General features: G+C 39.3%; 1 protein-coding gene across 1 annotated transcript in view; it reads left to right on the top strand.

The window, feature by feature from the left end:
- anapc1 (anaphase promoting complex subunit 1) overlaps positions 1–20,990 on the top strand; it is a 46,076-nt gene that overhangs the window by 22,528 nt on the left and 2,558 nt on the right. Inside the window, exons 33-51 of the mRNA XM_084376246.1 lie at positions 433–573; positions 2,996–3,148; positions 3,418–3,499; positions 4,125–4,216; positions 4,627–4,761; positions 4,990–5,072; positions 5,532–5,610; positions 5,767–5,841; positions 6,627–6,679; positions 6,873–7,020; positions 7,160–7,356; positions 10,461–10,547; positions 11,728–11,845; positions 14,395–14,472; positions 14,598–14,665; positions 14,859–14,997; positions 15,857–15,943; positions 18,536–18,631; positions 19,590–19,779. Of these exons, the coding sequence (XP_084232372.1) occupies positions 433–573; positions 2,996–3,148; positions 3,418–3,499; positions 4,125–4,216; positions 4,627–4,761; positions 4,990–5,072; positions 5,532–5,610; positions 5,767–5,841; positions 6,627–6,679; positions 6,873–7,020; positions 7,160–7,356; positions 10,461–10,547; positions 11,728–11,845; positions 14,395–14,472; positions 14,598–14,665; positions 14,859–14,997; positions 15,857–15,943; positions 18,536–18,631; positions 19,590–19,779 (2,101 nt within the window). The remainder of the gene's footprint in view (positions 1–432; positions 574–2,995; positions 3,149–3,417; positions 3,500–4,124; positions 4,217–4,626; positions 4,762–4,989; positions 5,073–5,531; positions 5,611–5,766; positions 5,842–6,626; positions 6,680–6,872; positions 7,021–7,159; positions 7,357–10,460; positions 10,548–11,727; positions 11,846–14,394; positions 14,473–14,597; positions 14,666–14,858; positions 14,998–15,856; positions 15,944–18,535; positions 18,632–19,589; positions 19,780–20,990) is intronic.

The raw sequence follows: 20,990 nt of genomic DNA on the forward strand, positions 1-20,990 counted from the left end.
TAGCGATGTCTTCAGATAGCGTCTTTCTTCCAACCATACTGTCATCAATGGTAAAAGTGGCAAATCCTGACATTTAAGGATCTAGAACAAAAAAATGTTTGACATTATTAACTTGACATAACATAATTACAGAGCTGATGAATCCATTATCAAAATAGTTGCCAGTTAATTTTCTTAATCATCGCTGCTCTCTTGGTGAGACTTTAACATTTCCTCTAATGTCACCATCAGGCTGAAATCCCCACTCGTATGCAAGAAAAAATGACACGAAATGTATTTAGAGCATTTATGTTTCCTTGAAAGAAGTTTAACATGTTTAAACTGGTCCCAGTTGTTCAAGTTTGCATTGTAAACTTTCTCCCTTTGTCTCACTCCACAAACCTTCCTTATTCTTGTCCAAATAAATGTGACTTTCTTCATTTCTTTCTTAAGGTGGACTCGGCTTGGATAGCCTACAACAAGCCAAAGAGCCCCGAGCTGGCTAATGAGTATGCAGGCTTCCTTATGGCTCTGGGCCTCAACGGACACCTCACCAAGCTGGCCACGCTCAACATACATGACTACCTCACCAAGGTACACACACCTGCACACAGAGACCTGCACCTTGGGTTTCTCACACATAAATTTAATGTATTTATAACCCTTCAGATGCACAAAGGCAGACGTATTTTGGGTTTAGTGGATGCTTACTACCTTAATGCTCAGTTTACAGTAGACAGTGATTCAAATTACTGTTTCTTGCTGCGGTACAAACACACACATAACATTCACTTAAATACAGTTTATACAAAGGTAGGTACACCCATCTGTTCTCATTTAACTTGCACACACACACACCTACACGTACATTTTTTCTCTAAATGACTGTAAATGAGAGAAGTACACTCGCATCAGAGTCAGGCAGCCAGTCAAAGCGAAACTCTGCTCTCTGAGAACTTTGAAATGAGACGAGTCCTCTCCACTTTCAGGTGAGAAAAACAACAGGATGCTGCAAGCCAAATCTTAATTTTGCTTACTTTAAAAGTCAGTCTAAAGATGTGGTTAAAGATAAAGACCAACCATTGCACCAAATCCTCACAGTATCCAGACCCGCTTTGAGAAGAATTCATTTTCAGTTCCCATTTTGTTTCAGGATGTGAATTAAAGCTGCAGTTCATAAAGATCAAAGCGCTCTCCTTATTAGTCATTTCTCTCTAAAAGGAGATTTGAGAATTTTCTCATACACATCTACAGACTTTAAAGTCCTTGAAATTTGGACATGGTCCGCTTACAGAAATGATTGAAGTATTCATATTAATATCCCAACACAGATCCATTCAGAAAGATCCTTGTCCAATCTCAAGTGTTTTTCTCCTTCTCCTCATATGGCTCAGCTTGTTTTATAAAGTTTTTATTTGTGTATTTGATGTTCAAATCATTCTATTGGTCAACGTGCCCCCTTCGAAGTTGGAAACGTAATGCCTCGAGCATTGAGTAATAGATCAAAATCTTATCTTGTATGTTACAAATTCCACCTACAGATATTTTAGTTTAAATTAAGTATTATAATTTTATACTGTATGGATGAATTTGGTGATTTTATCATCGTTACACGGTTTCCATGTAAAGAAGGGAGAGCTGCATCCTCCGTCCGGCCTTCATCACATACTGATCACACCCAGATGAAGGCCGGTTGGGCAAAAATATTTTGTGTACTGCCAGACAGACTATCAAATAAACTCATTCAAAAATGGATTCCTGAGTGCAACCATCTCTTCTTTTTATGAAAACATACATCAAGTATAACGCACCAGTTGTTCAAAGCACAGTGGCAACCTTACAAGTAAACTATGAACTGCACAGAATATTAAGATAAAACGCAGGAAACACTGCACAATGGATGTATAATACAGACAGTTGTGTGTAACCGACAGCCATCAGTCTGAATGAAAGTTATGAAGTTGGTTGACAGTAAAGCCTGTTTGTAGCTGGTGGTTTTCTGTTGGTTTCTATTCTCGCTGTAAAAAAGAAATTACGCATGCATAGTTGGATCAGTTCTTTAGAATTGTGTATGGTTGTGGTTTTAGAGAGAATGTGGAAGTAGGTGTGTGTACGTATGTCCCTCAAACCTTTAAGCATCCCATTGTTCATCTTGTTGCTGCAGCCTTTCACAAAAAAAAAAAACCGGGGTAACATTTAATCTGCGTCTTTAAGGTCTATTTTCAGAGAAATGAAAGTTGTTTTTTTGTGGTTGTTTTAATCTTTGCCTGGATATTTATCATTGCCAACTTCCTTTTTAATAAAAGAAACCTCTTTCAAAGTGTATTGAATGATTGAGGCATTAATTCAATGGCCGAGATTTCATCATTCAGTTGGTTTATTGGCAATTTAGTATATCAACCTGAAAAGTTGTCATTCGTTAAATGGAGTGATTCATCGCAAATCATCCTCTCAGCAAATTGACCACTGAATGGCAATCAGAGGAAAACAAGATCGAACAAAAGACATTTGTGGGGATTTATTTATCTGGATGTTTTCATTTGAATATAGAGCAATAATGTCCAATATTTACTTTACACTCAAAATCTTAATTTATTGATAACCTGCGCCAGTGTGTTCGGTTTTTTTTTTACATGTTGGGGGAACATACGATGTCTTTGTGATTGTTCACCACACACACACACAGTGGGTGATCCACAGGGGTCTAATGAAAAGAGTCAGTCACGGTGAGCCTCAGAAATCAGCATCACAGTTAGAGCTGATTACATTGGAAGTAATTTGTTCTCTTGCAGCAGGTATTTAGTACACAGGGAGACACACCACACTGCATGGTCTGACCATTCTTTGAAGAAATTAATTTATTATTAATTTTTGTTTTTAATCCTGTGGACATGTTTGTGTTTGTATATTCCTGGGTTAGACCAGAGACAATTTTCCTGCTCTGGGTGGACAATAAAGCTATTTTATTCTATTATTGACGACTGTTAACACATTTCTTTTCCTGCTGCTCCACCAGGGCCATGAGATGACCAGCATCGGGCTTCTTCTGGGCGTGTCTTCAGCCAAACTGGGCACCATGGACATGTCAATAACTCGCCTGCTTAGTATCCACATCCCTGCCCTTCTCCCGCCCACCTCCACTGAACTGGATGTACCACACAATGTTCAGGTAAGAGTAAGTGTGCATACATAAATGTAATTACATGAGTGTGTATAGGTGCAATGACGGAAAAAAAATATTGAGGACTGTGAAATTGCAGTAATAGAAGTGATTATATACAAGTGTATGAGTAATTACACGCCTATCAGTGTGTCTGTGTGGATCATTTTTATCAAGATCTGCAAAATATCCCACATCTACAATTATGTACAATTGTTTACAGACAGACACAAACTAAGAAATTAAATCATTGAATTCTGTCGTTGTCTGTTTTGCAGGTTGCTGCTGTAATTGGCATTGGTCTGGTGTACCAGGGAACAGGACACAGACACAATGCTGAAGTCTTGCTGTCTGAGATAGGTGTGTGTGTGTGTGTGTGTGTGTGTGTGTGTGTGTGTGTGTATGTGTTTGTGTGTGTGTGTCTGTGCTTATTTTTTTAAAAGACAGACAGATGACACACAAACACACAATGATGCTTTTTAATGAGAGTGTTTTACAAAAGGAGTGCTTAAAACCTTTTAAGGTCCACATATTAATTAATGTCACATTTGGTCAGAGATGTATAGTAATGCTGTTAAAATGCAACATCATAAATAGAACCTCAACAATCAGGTGATTGATTTAGGTGATTGTTTTACTCTTATGATAGCAGTAGCACAGTATCTGTTCGTTGAATAAAGCAAGACAAAAAAACTGTATAAAAAGCATTTTCCATTCTTTCATAGACAAATCTATGTCTCTTTGAGTACCACATATATCTCATGTCACACAACCGTGAGCCCAAACAATAATGTGGGTATGTTCAGTCAGCTGAGCAACAGTTGAGCGCGAGAAAATATAACCGTTCTAACTTTTGGCCAGACTGAGGCGCTAAAAATATAATATATGTCTACATTAAAGGTACTGACTTTATTTTGCTTTGAGTGAGTTTTTTATTTTTTCCTTGTCATGGATAGATGGTATGATTCTGTTTTTATGGCTTCAGGTCGACCTCCTGGTCCAGAGATGGAGTACTGTACAGACAGAGAGTCCTATTCACTAGCTGCTGGACTCGCCCTGGGCATGGTCTGTCTGGGGGTAAGTCACACACATTAACACGCTGCTGGTCCAATAAATATTTGCAGAAAAACATCTTAATGTTGGTTCAACCTGCTGGAAGTTCTGTGTGCAGGGTTTTCCTTTCAGAGTGCAACAGGTGTAAGGGAAAGTGCTGGTCACAGAAAGTCGCATGAAGCTGAACTTGGGTCTTTTTTGCATTATTATTATATATTTTGGTAGTACCGTTTTCCTCTGGATTTCCTCCTATATATTTTTGCTTATCGTTGGTGCTGAATGGCAACTCAAGAAAGACGTATTTGCTTTCTCAAAAAAATTGATCTATCATTGATATTTTAGAACACATTTTCTGCCATGAAACTTTGTAGTGACTTTGCTGTCATCATCATCCTCTCTCCTTCCCTTGCTCACCCCCCTTCCCCTCCTTACAGCATGGCAGTAACCTGATTGGGATGACAGACCTGAATGTCCCTGAGCAGTTGTACCAGTACATGGTGGGGGGCCACCGCAGAGCTCAGGCTGGGGCCAACAGGGAGAGACACAAGTCCCCCAGCTACCAAATCAAGGTAGACAGAACCATCTTTTTGTATTTCTGTAAGGAAAGAACTGCAATGATACTTTTATTTCCAATGTACTAAAAGTGTTATTCTGTATCAATGTAAAACTGTTTTGTTTAATATTACACTACCAATCTGTTTCACCCTTAAGTGAAGGAAATTATTCATAACACTGACATTTCACAGAGCGATATCTTAATTTGCGAGCTTACCAAACATTATCAATTGTCGTTGTAGGAAGGCGACACTATAAATGTAGATGTGACGTGTCCAGGGGCCACGCTGGCTCTCGCCATGATCTACCTCAAGACCAACAACAGGTGAGAGGAGACAAACAACTGATTTTTTGTTCTTTCCTTACTATTCAAGGTTTGAACAATATATTTGCTATAGACACCATATGTATTATTGACAGGCCTTTGATGCGCCTTTCATACACTACAAATGTTATTCAAAGTGCTTTACAACTGATTGACAAAGGGAGTAGGACAGCATTAAAAGATGATAGTATAAGCTAAAAATAAATATGGCCAAAATTAGGTGGAATCTACTTTTCACCCATTTCTTGTCCATGTGAATGTTGAGCAGAACGTCCTACCCTGCCCGAAAAATCTCATCCCTCAGTGAGTCCAGTTGTCACATTATGCTACAAGACTCTCTTACATCTTCTAGCTTTCTGCTATAGGTCAAGAGGTTCCTATGTTCCTTAAGGCTCTGTTGAGAGGGTGTTAAAGAAGGTTATTAACACCTCCTTGTCTCTTCCTGGCTCTGTCCACTAGGTCTATTGCTGATTGGCTGAAACCTCCAGACACTTGGTTCCTCCTGGATTTCATCAAGCCAGAGTTTTTGCTGCTGAGGGTTAGTGTGGCACTGGGTGTGTGTGTGTGTGTCTGTGTGTCTGTGTGTCTGTCTGTGTATGTGTCTGTGTGTGTGTGATGATTTCTTTCCACCTTTCCATAATCTGGTATGCCTGTCTCTCTCCTTCCTCTCTGTCTTGCCTCTCCACCCTCTCAGACTCTTGCTCGGTGTATTATCATGTGGGATGAAATCCTGCCTAATACTGAGTGGGTCAAGAGTAACATACCTCAGGTGAGAAAATACACACTTATATACACACAGAGCTTTACTGAGCTGTGATGTCTGGCAACAAGTCACTATGACTTGTAAAAAATTCTTAGCTATGAGGTTTGTTTCATTCTGGCTGAATTATGTGGAAAATTACCCCGATTTTATTACTTTCTCAGAAAAATAACTCAGTTTATTAAAGCTTTTCCTTTTGCTGATTTACATACTCGCTGTTTATGAGCTCTTTCCTGATACACACAAAGAAGAACTTTAAAGTTAACATGAGCAGAAATAGCTTCCCTGGTTGAACAGAATGGCTGAACATAAGCAGAACATCCACTGTAAAATGTCTAACAGGTTATATAAACAAAGTGCAGTTGGCGGATGGCAAGAAGAACTAGTAACCGAAGTTTAGCACATTCTCAACACTTAACTCTTGTAATCGGGTCCAGAACTATCCAAGACCTGAGTTACATGGTCGAGGATATAGAATTGCTGATTTTATTCAACAGTTTGTACGAAGCTGTATTTCTTACTTTAGCCCATTATCACCAGAACTGGTGAAATCATTTTATTCTAGATGATGTGATGTTTAAGACTTGAACACACTGTGGGACTTGTTGTCTTGGACTTTTAATATATTTTTTAGTCAGTGACAATTATTTTACAGCAATTAATTGTTTTTACTTATGACTAAGTTAAGAGAATGTTATGCTAATTTAAATGTTAGAAATACTCAAACAGCCAATTACAAAGTACTTTCTGTAGAGAGTATGATACGACTCACTGTTTTCCACATTTGTTTTCAGATCATGAGGGGGACTTTTGACCCTTCAGAAGACATTAACATGGAGACAATGGCGTAAGTATTTAAGCTCCAAACTGGCACTTCATTTTTGTCATATGAATTCCTGATTAAACCATGAATGACTACCGGGGAAATTAGTGTAATCCATGGTTAATTCATGTCACCAGCATCTGTAAATGTGGTAGTGATGTTCTCCACTCTGTCTCAGCACCATAAACGATCATGTCATGCCATTTGTTTCTCTCAGCCAAGCCCAAGACTACATTACAGCAGGGGCCTGTCTGGCTTTGGGCTTACGCTTCGCGGGCTCTGCCAACTCTGATGCCTTCGACTGCCTCTACGAGTTTGCCAGGACATTCATGAAGATAATGTCCTTCGCTGGTACAGCTGCAGTTGTAAGTGTTTTATAAGTTTGTATGTGTGTTTAAACTTGTACTTTTATCAGCCTCACCAACTTATATTTTAGACGATGATTTCTTATATTTCCTCTTTGCTCTTTTTCTCTGTCTGTCAACATATGGCCGGCTCTCATAGCAAACAGGTTATTACAACCTGCAGACCGGTCTGTCAATGATTCTGCTGGCTATGTCCATGGTGATGTCCGGCACCGGGAACCTAAAGGTCCTGCAGCTCTGTCGTTTTTTCCACAAGCGAACTGGTGGCGAGATGAACTACGGCTTCCACATGGCTCATCACATGGCACTGGGTTTGCTCTTCCTGGGAGGGGGCAGGTGAGACACACACACAAAAACACACTTAACAGATTTTGGAGTGTTTTTTTCTGGGAAGGACCAGGTACACACAAATGGCGTGTGGGTTGGCAACACAAATACACACAAGTCTGTTTTGAGTGCCGCCTTGTACATAATGAATGACATTTGTGCACACACACACACACGCACGCACGCACGCACACATCCAAACCAGGTTCCTCTAACCACTGACCTTGGTCTGTATATTTTCAAGAGAAACAATGGCTCCCACTCTCTCATTACATGTTGCAAATGTTTCTCCACCTACAGCTGTAATCAGATGAACCTTTGGATTTCATTCATAACATGTTTTATTTTTGCACTGCATGCTGAAAGCCCATGCAGCTGCAGAGACTCAGTTTGAATGTCATGCAGCGTAGTGTGTATTTTCACACTATGTTGTTACTGTGGGTTAGCTGAGGTTGAACTTCATGCCGGTGTGCAGGCTCATGTCATGTCATTGTTGTATTTCCTTTATTCTCTCCCTCTGCTCATCTGTCATTCAGTCTCCCATCCGTTTGCATTGAAATTTACTATTCATATTCGCATTTATTTATTATCACTACATCTCAGTCATTCATTTTTTCTCATTCATTCTCGCACCTTTGTTTCCCTCTCTACCGCTAACCTCTGTCGTGTGGCTTTCTCACCCTTCCTCCTTCCCTCTCTCTGACTGTTCGGTTAGTTTCTCTTCCCGTTTATTCAGTTTTTTTAGCAGGAAGCTGAAGTGAAACTTGTGTTTTTCCACCTAAAGTCAAACATGGCGTTCACACTAATGATAACTACAGCTCACTGTACATCTATAAAAGTTTATAGTCATTGTGGGTCCAATGTAGAGGACAAATTTTCCCACAGTCACGAAAAAGTATAACTTCACACATCTTTATGGTTTGTAGATAACAATAGTAAGAAGTTTATTTTTTTTCTGCTCTTACTGGCAGTTCATACCTCACATAGTTCCTCAGTCGTTGAGTGAAACGTTGAGTCCAGCATAAAGGAACTGGTGACTCAGAAGAACTGGTTGTTGGCCGGCAATCTTCTTTTTAACGGCTCCATCGTCCTGTTATTGTAGCAGAAGTGGACCTAACCATTACAGCAGGAAGTTTCAGTTTGTAATGTCGCAGTTAGTCAGTTTGAAAGTTGTGAAGTCACAGATGTCAGTTAATGTGTGAGGTTATAATTAAGATGAGACTGTTGATGCCTCACAGTTTAACCAACGGTGCTTTATGGAAGCAGTAAGGAGCAATTAACCATATTTGGTTGTGAGAGTTAATTATTCATAAATGGAAATTGTTTTGTTCTGTAACATAAATGTATACTTTTCTTATAAATTGAGTCTTCCTGCTTTAGGGCTGCAACTAATGATTATTGTCATCTGTCAATCAGTTGATCATTTTCTCAATTGTTTGGTCTAGAAAATGTTTACCAAGGTGATGTCTTCATAGTCCTTGTTTTCATCATACGTGTTGTCCAAAACCCAAAGATATTAGTATATAATCGCATGAGACAATGAAAAGGAACACATTCTCTGAGAGGCTGTAACCAGTGACAATGTTCAAACCTTGAGAAAGCCTGTTTTTATTCAAGGTAACAGCATGTTTCATAACTTCTTTTGAAACATCAGATACTTCAGAGAATGAGGAAGGAAGTTGAGGAAGCTACTAAATGTGAATTAATCTTTATAGTATCTTGTCCGTGAACATTTCTGACTGAGTAATGTCAGAGAGATTTTGAGCAATGAAGACAACAACTCCCGTGATCCCACATTACACCATGATGTCAGGAAACGTATGCTGTGCTCCAGTCAAGTTGGAGGTCGGAATGTCCTATACGAAATTTCCAACTTCCAACCTCAGTCACTAACAAAGCGCTTGGTTGGCCGTAACAAAAATAATATCTCTCTGACCTCTCTGAAGTGTACACACAATTGAACCCTCAAGGTGCAGCGTGTTTGCACATATAAATAAAACAGCGAAAGGACAAACAACCAACTATGAACCTGGCTGATTATCGGGGCTGATATTCAGCATTTTTCAGATTATCGGTATCAGGGATTTTTCTGTCAAGTTGGCGATAAATTAATAAAATAATTTCAAAATGTGCTACTATAGCTCTGATGCAACATTCTCAACAAACTCGAGTAAAAATACCTCTCAAATTGTACTTAAGAGCAGTACTTGAGTAAATTGTACTTTGGTTCATTCCATCACCTGTTGTAGACCTCTTTCCACAGAAATTACATACTAGGTCTTAAAAATCTTAATTTACTTTATTCTCATTGAACACCATTTATTTGCTTGAAATACAAGAGTTTGAGGGTCAAACTGATTCTGATACCAGAAATTTAATCAGGTGTTCCCACTCAAACAACTGGGGAATGCAATAATTGGATACCGTTACATCGCTGATTCGTTTGTCACTGGCATAATTTCAAGCAGATCTGGTACAAATTAACATTTTATCTCCACCCTAACACACTCTATTCACACTCTACACACCCAGTCTCCATTTTAGGTTGTTTAATTTGTGAACTGAAAGAATGTAATGTTCAGTGTGGTGGAGGCTCTTAAACATGCAAAACATGCCCCAAGCAGACATTTAATTGAAGAGCAACATCTTTTACCTCAGTTGACCTCAGCTGAGTATTAAGCACTCTTACAAGTAACCTCAATGTACAAGCAACCTTTATTGTCGGATTGAACTTTATTGTAATGACTCCATTACTCAAAGTACACACTTGACTGCCAGCTATTATGTTTAAGTGTCTCTGTTGTGGCCTGTGATGACGTTTACTAGGTTACAACACACCTGGTTTCACTAACAAAGACATGTTTATTTTGGCACTTTCAAAACTTGTGCAATATCGACAGTGCTTTGTGTTCTGTCAGGAAAACTGTAATTTTGTTATTTTTATTCTTCTGTCCCAAGTATACTTTACATACCCGTCATGTCTGTTGCTATTTTTTTGACTGTTGCAATAAGTGGGTAATTTTAGTGCACACTTTGCATGTGTGTGTGTGAGAGAGAGTGAGAGGAATGTATTTTCAGCATTTGTGATTTTGTTTGATGTCGTCTAATGTTAGGTACACCCTGAGTACCTCTAATTCAGCCATCGCTGCGCTGCTGTGTGCCCTGTATCCTCACTTTCCTGCTCACAGTACTGACAACCGGTGAGACCAACGCACACGCACGCACACACACACACACACACACACACACACACACACACACACACACGCACACACACACACACACACACACACACACACACACACACACACAATACTAACAAGACCTCAGTGAAATAATGTCAATGTTTAGTGCTGAGTGGGTGATGTTTGTTGCATGTGATGATCCAAAGAGTCCCAGAAGGTGAAGATGGATGTCGGTGTGTATGAGGATGATTGTGAACCTTTGACTTTTGACCATGCAAGTTAAAGAAACCTTTAAAATTATTTGCAATTTCTGTGTGATTGCTGCTTATAAATGTACACACGTAGATAAGCTTGGGTTCTGATCACAAGCTCCATTTTTGGATCCAGTTCCAGGTCGGCAAAATTCCCGGATTCATTAAGCTCTGACGCAAACATTTTGCTTATCAATCCCTGTACATGGGGTGCACTTAACATGCTGTCGAGTCCAAGTTAAACATGTTATGTATATCAAATCAATTTTTTGAGCTCAGGACCACCATTATTTGGAATCATGTGTGAAAGTCAGTGCATCAGAAGAACATGACATGACATCTGACATTTCATTCCTATGCTCATCATCTCATTTTCAGGTTGTATCAACATCCTGTGGAAATCAATCAACTTAAATGTTGAATGATTTTGTTGCTTCCACTCTAAATTCTCGATCAACAGTAGGTGATCACAGATCATTAAATCTCTCAGTCGTAGTTATTTATGACTTTAGTTACATGCAAATTATGAAAGCTAAAACAGCCAATGTTTTGTGTTCATTTCTCTTATTTTCATATTTTTTTATCCAAAAGATTCAACATCGTATCTTGTTTCTCCCAAAATGTAATCCCTGTCCTGGTAGAAAAATCTCAAAAACAACCAATTTGCACTATTATGGGACATTACAACTCCCTACTGCTCCATGGTGACTCGTTAAAGTGGGTCATGGGTTCTTAAATTTCAGGTGACACATGCATCTTATTCAATAGTTATTGATAAAAATATAATTTGAAATTAAATCAAGTAAACAATATAATTAAAACGTTTTTTTCTGTTAGTGTGGTAAAAGAGGGGCGTCCTTTGTGCAGGAGAATAAATGGATGTGTTTGACCCTCTCATATTTCTACAATGAACAAAATGTGTGTTGATGTTGTTGTTGCTGCAGTTACCACCTACAGGCCCTGCGGCACCTGGCCGTGCTGGCTGCAGAGCCACGCCTGCTTGTCCCCGTGGATGTGGACTCCCTGAAGCCCTGCTATGCCCTCTTAGAGGTCACCTACAAGGTAAGTTCATCAAGATTGGTCAGGTTGACACAAGTAGCCACCGACCTCAGATGAAGGAAAAGCTCCTATTTCTCATGTACTGCCCTTCAAGGGTTTTGTAGTATGTTTTTAAAATTGAGTCACAGTGTGTGTTAGGAGTAAAAAGAAAAAATGTCTATTGCTGCACTTACTCTTGACCATCCGTTTTACATGCAAACACACAAGTTGTTTAACATGATGTGTGATAAGCAATATGTTCTGTTTTCAGTTCATTTTGACGTACAAGAAAAACGTGCCTATCCACAAAACTATAGCAAGTTCTTCTTTCAGTGAGCGTTACTGTCGTCAGCTGTACAGCTTCCTCAAGCTCACAGTTCAGCTTGCGGTGTTTTTTGTGCAACTTGCTCTAACTGTTAGGCCAAGTCAGTGTTACTTCCCACCACTGTAAGAGAAACTACATTGGTGGCATCTCATTCATACTTATACATATTTAACCTTAAACTTTGGTGTGGATCCAGATAAAGGGCAGAATCCAGGATTTTTTTTCTCACTTTCTGGAACATTGCAAGATACAGCAAGCTTAAACTTACAGTGATACAGGGGTATTGCATTTGATATTTGATTAGGCTTGATTGAATTTAAGGGGACTGTCAACAGTTAACCAAATAAAGAAAATAAGACAATCATACAATATGGCCAAATGCAACTCCGACTTGCATTTTTCCACTTTTAAAACTTCTTCTTCTATTCGTTTTTCTTTGCAACATTTTCTGCCTTAGTCGTCACTGTGATGCATTCCAAAGTGGGACAGACATCTGGTGACCTTGAACAAGACGCCAGTTTGTCCTATGTAGTTGGCCACAGTGATGTCACTTGGATCATGTGCGATCATGTGAAGCAGGCAGGAGACGTACACTGTGAGCTGGTCCTGATGCCTCACTTCAGCACACTTTTACAACCTAAGCAACCTAAAAGTAAAAAACCAAACAAAAAAACAACCGTCCATTATCATGTTTAACCAGAAAATGAGATGGTGAGATGAGAATAACTGTAAATGTTTTTCATGTGTATCACATTTACTCAGCTATTATCTTCCTCCAGTCTATGTGGAGTGCCTCAGCATTTTCAGGCATGTACTTTCGACAGCTATTGTTGCAATACTCTAGTTGTGTCCTTACAGATGCAGTAAATAGCTCCTGAATTACAGGCGCAGAAATGTCTAAATCTCCCTCTGTGAGGTTTTGTTGTTGCTCTGTATATATTTGGCTTTGTTCTCCAGTTTTTCTGCAGCACTGTGAGGTTGTGTTTAGTATTTTAATTTCTAGTCTTACAGATTATGCAAGGAGTCATTTGGAGTTTTTTAAATTCTTCTTTAAAGCTTTCAGTGAAAGCTTAGACATTGTGGCTGCTAAAGCAGAATGTGAAACACTGAGAAGAGTGAGAAACAAACTAGATAATGCTCCCTTTAACATGTATTACCTCCATGACGTTTTTGGAGCAAGCAGACTATTTTTCCATTTTTTCCACCCGTACATCTGTCCAGCGCTTAGTATTTATCATCTTTGGATGATTGTGCTTTTATAAAAATTTGTGCAAGAGTAGAAGTGTGCACATTCAATAGATTAGAGTTTCATAGATGCAAGATGGCTTATGACTGGTAGTTTGCAAAATGAAAGAGGAAAGTGAACGAGCGACAGCTCAGCGTCTGCAAAAGCTAAGGCCATAAAACACTAAAGATTTAGGTACGTATGACAACACGCACTCACACACACAGTGTGACGTAGATCAAAACACTCAGACTCATTCTTTTTTCCATGTGGGTCTGACACACTGTTGCTGTCTTTATGCTTGTCAATACGGGTTGATGTGTGTCATCTCGTCTGGAAACACTGTTGTTTTATATCCCAGCTTTGATGTGCATCAGCTTTACAGAGAAGTATCAATTTTATTACATTGGCTTTCTTTATTACGCACTTCAGCTTCTATAACTTAACTACTTCCATGTTATGCTCCTTAATGCAGCTGATGTGTGTCTCACGCATCTGCTACCACAGTCGATTTGCCATTTTTGTTCCTTTATCACAGATAGAAAAGAGATGACAGGAAATTAAGGAGGGAGATATCAGCAGAAATCCCTGGAAAGAATCGAACCAGGCATGACGCGACGTTTGCGGGCCAACCCACTACAGTGGATTTAAGCTCCCATTATTTCATATTTTCTACATGTGAAGGAAGGTAGAAGGTCAAAGATGGAGGTCATTGTCCACAGTGAGGACCACCTCTGACAGCAGTCTTCACTTCAATTTAATTCACAGCAGAAAGCTCAGCTTGACACTGTGAACATCATCAATCAATACGTCACTTGCTGTGTGAGAGAAATGCCGACAACCAAACTGTACAGTATGAAAGACGAAATATGAAATTAAAATAGTATTTTTTTTCAATGCAATTAAGACTTAGTGGCTGCCATAAGCTGTAAGGTGTCCAACTTTAAGCAGTGATGGTATGAAACTGAAAACATGACCCTTTGTTCTTGTTTAAGTTGTGATGACGGCTTTTCCTCGTTTCAGGAGACCAAGTGGTACGATGAGACGACCGTAGAGTTGATGGCCCCCACCATGCTCCCTGAGCTGCACCTTCTCAAACGGGTAAAGCATGAGAACATCACATCACAGCTTCTGGACTTTGTAGTCCAGTGGAAAGTAGAGCTTAATTCTTTTAAATTCTATCTTAATTCTTTTGTTTTCTAATTAAGGTTTGCTTATTTTTGCAGGTAAAAGTGAAGGGGCCGCGATACTGGGAACTGTCCGTCGACCTCAGCAAAGAAACACAGCATCTAAAGTAGGAATAAAGGGGAAAAAAACAGTTTTACGTCATTTGTTTAAAACTTAAACAGAGGTTTTCAGGCACTCACTCAAATGAAACCGCTAAATACGCAATCGGTGTGCTATGAATAGATTGTTGGAATCCATGGGGAAGCTTTGATCTCATGTATTGATTTGGTCGATTGATCTGAAGGATGATCTTCCCTCAGGTCCATCCTGTCCAGAGACGGGGTGTTGTATGTGAAACTACGAGCCGGCCAGCTGCCCTACAAAGACGACCCTCAAGGCTGGAAGAGCCTGCTGGCCTCCACCGTCAACCACCGCAACTCTGGAGTCAGAGCCTTCAAGGTAAACACGTGGAGATGTCACACATAATACCAACATTACAAGTCTATTTAGTCTCTGTAGACATGAGTAATCTGGGGAACTAGGCCAGCTATGACGGAACATATGGACTGAAGGCTGTGTTGCTATGAAAAAACAAAAGCATACTGTCGTCAAAGTGAGGTTAGTGGGGAGATATGATTAAACCGCAGTCGGGGCTTCATTATTCATATAGGTGTAGAAATATGTGTCTGTGCTCTTTCCACAGTGGATTTCTGGCTGTATGATGTTGGAACACCCAAAACTTGACCTTTACTGTGGATGCTTTCATTTATTGAAGCATTTTCTACAGTAAAACCCCATCTTGGCTGCTGGAAATAGTCTTTCATGTTGATAAAATAGACCCAGACTTGTGTATATCGTATACAGAGTTTTAATTTAGATTTTGCCTTCAACATCGTTTTCTTGATTTAAAGAAAAAAGCTCTTCCCCAATAACAGGCTACAAATAATGTAGCAGTGAGAGACTAACTGAACTGACCTCCTCCCTGGTGGCTGGTTGTGTCCAGTCTTGGCAGGTTGTCACTACAGGTTCAGCAGGCAGCTGTGTGGTTGACAGACTATTACTGGTTCCCTGATGGCCTCATTGTACGCTGCCAATACATCTGCAGGTCCAGAGGGGGATAAAAAAACAAATGATTTATTCCACTCTTCCCCCTTTTTGTCTTTTTCTTCTTAAGCATTCAGCCTTTCTTCTTTCTCTTGACTGCATCCTCTCTGATGCCCTTTCTTGACTTTCTTTTGTTTCTTGCCCTGTTTCCCTAAGCTGCCTTTTATGCCTGAGTTCATATCAATAATTTGATCATTTCCTCTTGTTTCTGCAGCCTGATGCCATCTCTACGTTCACCTCAGAGCCTGCCTTGGTCTCCTTTGCCAAGTTCTTCTGTAAAACATCTGAAGAGATGAAACACGTGAGTTTAGCACACAGAAATAGATGTAGGTCCAGTCTGAAGGCAGTTTTGCTCCTTAGTTGCATGCCTGTACATCCATTTAATTGACTGATTTAAATATGTTGTCAGTTCAACCAGTTCAAAACAATGTAAAATACCACCTTTTTCACCACGCAGCTCAAAATACTGACTCAGTGATTTACAGGCTAATGTCTGATTTTTGAAAACATTTAGTTTTTTAAAGTATATATACATTAAAGCCTGAATATAAAATACCTTAGTTATCACCCGTCTGGTTTTATAACATCACTTTTTATACTGTTGTTGCATGGTGTTTACAAAAAACGATCCAGGAAGTAGTCATGTTTACAGCTCATGGAGGTGCCCTGACTTAAGTAATGGAAAGTCATGAAAAGGTCATTGAATATTTTATCAGAGCCGCAATGGAAACTTAGCACTAATTAAATAAGACTTTGCTCAACATTAGTTTTCACTTGCTCTCAGAGCAGAAACGCTCCGCTCTGTTGAAAGTCGGCTCCAAACTCTTTCCCTCCAGCCAGCTCATTTAACGGGAAAACATCCAGACATGTTTGTTTTGTTTGTTTTGTCAAAAACCAAATAAATATATTTCTATGCGCCCTGCATCCCTGCTAATATTGTGTATCCTGAATCATCGGGTCTTCTTCAGGATGTTTATAAGCATACTAATATATATATATAGTGACAAATATTCAAAAAATTGACTGTTTTGAATATTAACCTTAGAGAAAAGTTAGGAAACTGTCAGCACAAACAACAAAAGGCAAAAGGACTCGGTATGCCTCATCTGTCCTTGATAAAATCATCACATATCAAAGGAATACTTTTCAAGCACGTAATAGTCTGGAAAAATTGATTTAAGTAAATGTCAAGGCAGTTATCCTATCAACTCTTCTTAAATCATATCTTTAGCTTTCCGGAAAACTTTAATATGCATGAAAAAACAGTGGATCTCTCTGTAATGAACAAAGTCAATGTTGACCGTAAATAAGATTTAACATTAAGAAGAGAAACATAAATCCACAAACAACTACTTAATCTTTCCACGGAGATGAATGAAAAGTAACAGCAAATATGAAGTATTCATCAGACTCTCTGTCTGTCTGTGTTTTTCTGTGTTTATGTTGGGGGAATTATATTAAATGAACCGACACGCTGGAACATGTGTCTGGATTAGCTAACAAGTTCAACTATGTCTGTGGTGTTGATAGCCATTCAACCATGACTTTGACTCAAAATGCCAAGAACAGATTTATAAACAAGATAAATGAGAACAATTCTCTGATGTGCCGCTGCCTTAAAGGAATCAAAGGAGCACACACTCCTCTGATTTTACACATAAAGTTCATTTTACAGGCCATGGGAAGCACTACTCAGCCTTGGTGTTGTCTTTTGTGGCTCTTGAGGGAGTTTTTCCCGAAGTCTGAAAAAAAAAAAAGACATAAAGATGTGGGCATTTAGGAGGTGACCAGTTTAATAAAAGACGTTTTTGAGTTGCGTAATGGGAAATGTTGAATCAAGCTCTAATTCTGACCAGTGAAAGGGATTTAAAGTCGGGATCTGTCTGCCTCTGCTTCAACAAAACAGGTTTTTGGGGCCTTCAAAGCACATTAAGAGCAGGAATGTTAGGTTTCTGTGCTGTAACTGGTATATTTTCTCAGCTTCAAACACAACTTTACTTTATATTTATAGCACATGTCATACACGGGGTAATTTCAAGAGTTTAAATAGATTGTATAGATTGTTGGGACCAAGGCCAAGTCGGCTTATTAATCACTTGACTTCTATTGTCTGACTTAAGAGGCTGCGTCATCACACAGCCAGAGGTCAAAGGTTTCGGCACAGTGAAATGGAAGAAAATGTATAATTTTATAGTATAATGTTCAGTCATTGAATTTAACGACATCACAATTTCTACTTCTACGTGTTATGTCATAGGCTACTGGGCTTGTTTCAGTTTCTTGAAGACATTTCACCCCTCATCCGAGAGGCATCTTCATTTCTGAACTGAAGAAGGCTCTCGGATGAGAGGTGAAACGTCTTCACAGAACTGAAACAAATCCAGTTGACTACGATATAGCACTTAGTATTACCGTGACCTGGATGACTGAGAACCTTCATCAACATCGCAATTTCTAGTCCATCAATTTCTCTTACAAGACCTTTCACATATTCATTTTGATTCTAGGAACCCTTTAAAAAAACAGAAACCTGAATGCACTTCTGGGTATATGAGGAGTTTTTACACCTAGGAAACAGGAATTTGCGGCCACGCACAAATTGAATTGAGATACTAGGACTGTGTCTGATTAATACAATGACATGTGCAATATGTTTTCAAATTTCCCCATCATCATGGTCAGAACTGTTGAACACCACAAAAGAGGATATTTGTTGAATAAATCAATAAAACTAAAAACTGTATCTGCTAGACAAACGTAAATTAGCTTGGGCATTTCTTCTGTCATAGACCAACCTCCATATTTTGTTAAGTTACTTTAGTGAAAATGTATATAATGTATGAACCAGCCTGTTTATGTTTTTTCACTCACTCTGTCTGCATTGTGTTCGCAGAGAGAGGATTCTCTCGTGTTGTTCTCTGCGATGCTGTACGAATGTGTGACTCAGGAATGTCCAGAGATGCTGCCCACGTATATTGCAATCGAGCAGGTAACCGTGCACACACACACACACACACACACACGCACAGAGTTGTGTGCTGATGCTGTTGAATTGGTCCTCTGACTTGTCACTGTTTCAGCAATTGTAGTGCAACTACATCAAGCAAAAATAATGAAAAATAAATGAAAAGATTAAATAAGGGCAGATGTTCACTCTGATATGTTACTTCAGCTTATCTCAATTTAGTTTTAAATGGATGTTCTGAAACCAACAGCTACCTGTAAGTTTGGGAATCAATTTAAAAAGTTATGTTTGTGCAAATTGTGGATAACAGAATATAATTTGAATATTAATAGCACAAAATATATTGAAATGCAAAGTCTGATGGCTCCGGTTGCCGTCGTTTTTTAGTGAATGTTGCTACACCAGATATACTCGTGTCTACGAACACGTTTCTCTACTTAACACTACTTATCACTAAGACCAAAATACAGGTATTGGATGACTAAAGCCAGAATAATACTTCTGTGGTGATGCATGTAAATGTTCTTGCAAACCCACGCAGAGAAGGGTGTTATGGGTAACTGTGGGTCACAGAGGAGCTCAACAATGATTCAGCATCCTATCGGGAAGTGTTTCCTTCAGAGTTTGGGCGTAGTGACATTTTTAGCAAAGCATAGGAAACTAACTTCCTCTTCAAGGCACTTCATGTAGTCCATTTTACGTTAATAAATCCAAATTCCTTCATTTTTCTGTCGCAGATGTAGTGCTTTGTCTCTGGGTGAAATTAGTTTACGTTTCCTGGTTTCTTCTAGGTTTTCTTTACATTGTGGTTTGTCATATATGACGCTGTTTCCTTGTGGGGACATACCTTTAAACCCCCAATATATACAAGTATAAAAGACCCAAGAATGTTTTTTAAATATCCAGTGACAGATACACAAACTGAAGTCACTGAATAAAATACTTTTCGCCATTTTGAGATACATGAACCCTTGTTTCTCAGGCGGTAGGTGCTTTGCGTCGGGGTGACCTGCTGCAGACCTTCCCCCTGTGGCAGATGCGTCTGGTGGTGGAGCTGTGGGACAGCAGGGTGCTGCGGGGTCCGGCTAATCGTCACGACACCCTGCTCACCTCAGAGTTTCTGCCCGTCATGAAGAACATGGTGGATGTAGCACTGGACAGCTGGCTCAAAGGTGAGGAGCAGCAGGATGAGTGGATATAACCGTAAATCACAGTGTTATGATGGTACAAACCTGGATGATGGACAAACCTGACTTTAGCTGCTCAGTTATTCCAGTGTAGCTTCTCATTTAATGGTGAATTAGAAACCACCAACTTTATTTAAATGTGTACTATGTGCATATTGAGAAAAAAATAAAACTGAACACGTTTAAGAAGTCGATCACAACAATTTTTACTTTGACTGCATGAAACAAAAAGTTGATTTTGACTGTTCAGTAGCAGTGTCACTGGTTGGAAATGTCACACACACTGGACGTGTCTGAGCTTGTTTTCCTGTAAAGGGCGTAGCACATTAATGTCAGGACAAACTGTGTATACACTCAAACACACATTCCTTTGCTGACTTGCGTGCACGCACACACACACACACACACAGATACAGTAATACATGTGCACTGAGAGGCGTGGGAAACAGGTGAAGTATTTGGATGAGATGATGTAAACAGTTCAAACATGGCATGACTTTCATGAAGCGTCTTGGCTCTGGCTGCCATTTCAAAGGAAAACCGAACTAACTCCACCTCAAAGATCAGGAATGTTGCTGTTCTCTGGAACTTACCCATGAACAAAATATGTGTCTACATTTATCCTTGTTATTTTTATGATTCATGTTTCTTCTCCTCTACTGTACTCTATGCCATTAGTGGCTCTCTGCAGTGCTGCACTGAAATTGACCAGAAGATATAACACCTGCGGTCATACAGATTTCCCAATGATGCTGAAAGTCTTAGAATTTCATGAATATTAAAAGTATTTAGGACAAGAAACGTTATTATAGACCGTTCCAGTTTTTCTAGGGAAGTTTTGGGTACAAAATCGAATTTTTACAAATCATCCACATTCCAGAAATGCATGTGTTAGATGTGTGGATTATGCATACAGCAATATGCATGTGCAATATAGTCATTGCACATGCATCTCCGACACTCATGCAAGAGTATTTTTCATATTCTTATCCTTAACGTCTCGTTCTTTTTTCTGTGGTGTTTGCTTGTGAAAGTGTCCAAGTCAAATTCACGACAAACTTGAAAAAAGTCTGCACGCTGTAGCACTCTGAAACACAAACTTTTCAACCAGCTTTGTAATCACTGTGGTTTTGGTCGTAAATGCAAATGAACAATGATAAACTTCTCTCCATTTTGCCTGCACCCAGTCTGCAGAC

The sequence above is a fragment of the Pagrus pagrus genome (assembly GCF_965226575.1).
Source record: "Pagrus pagrus genome assembly, chromosome: 15".
In the NCBI taxonomy this organism is placed as follows: Eukaryota; Metazoa; Chordata; class Actinopteri; order Spariformes; family Sparidae; genus Pagrus; species Pagrus pagrus.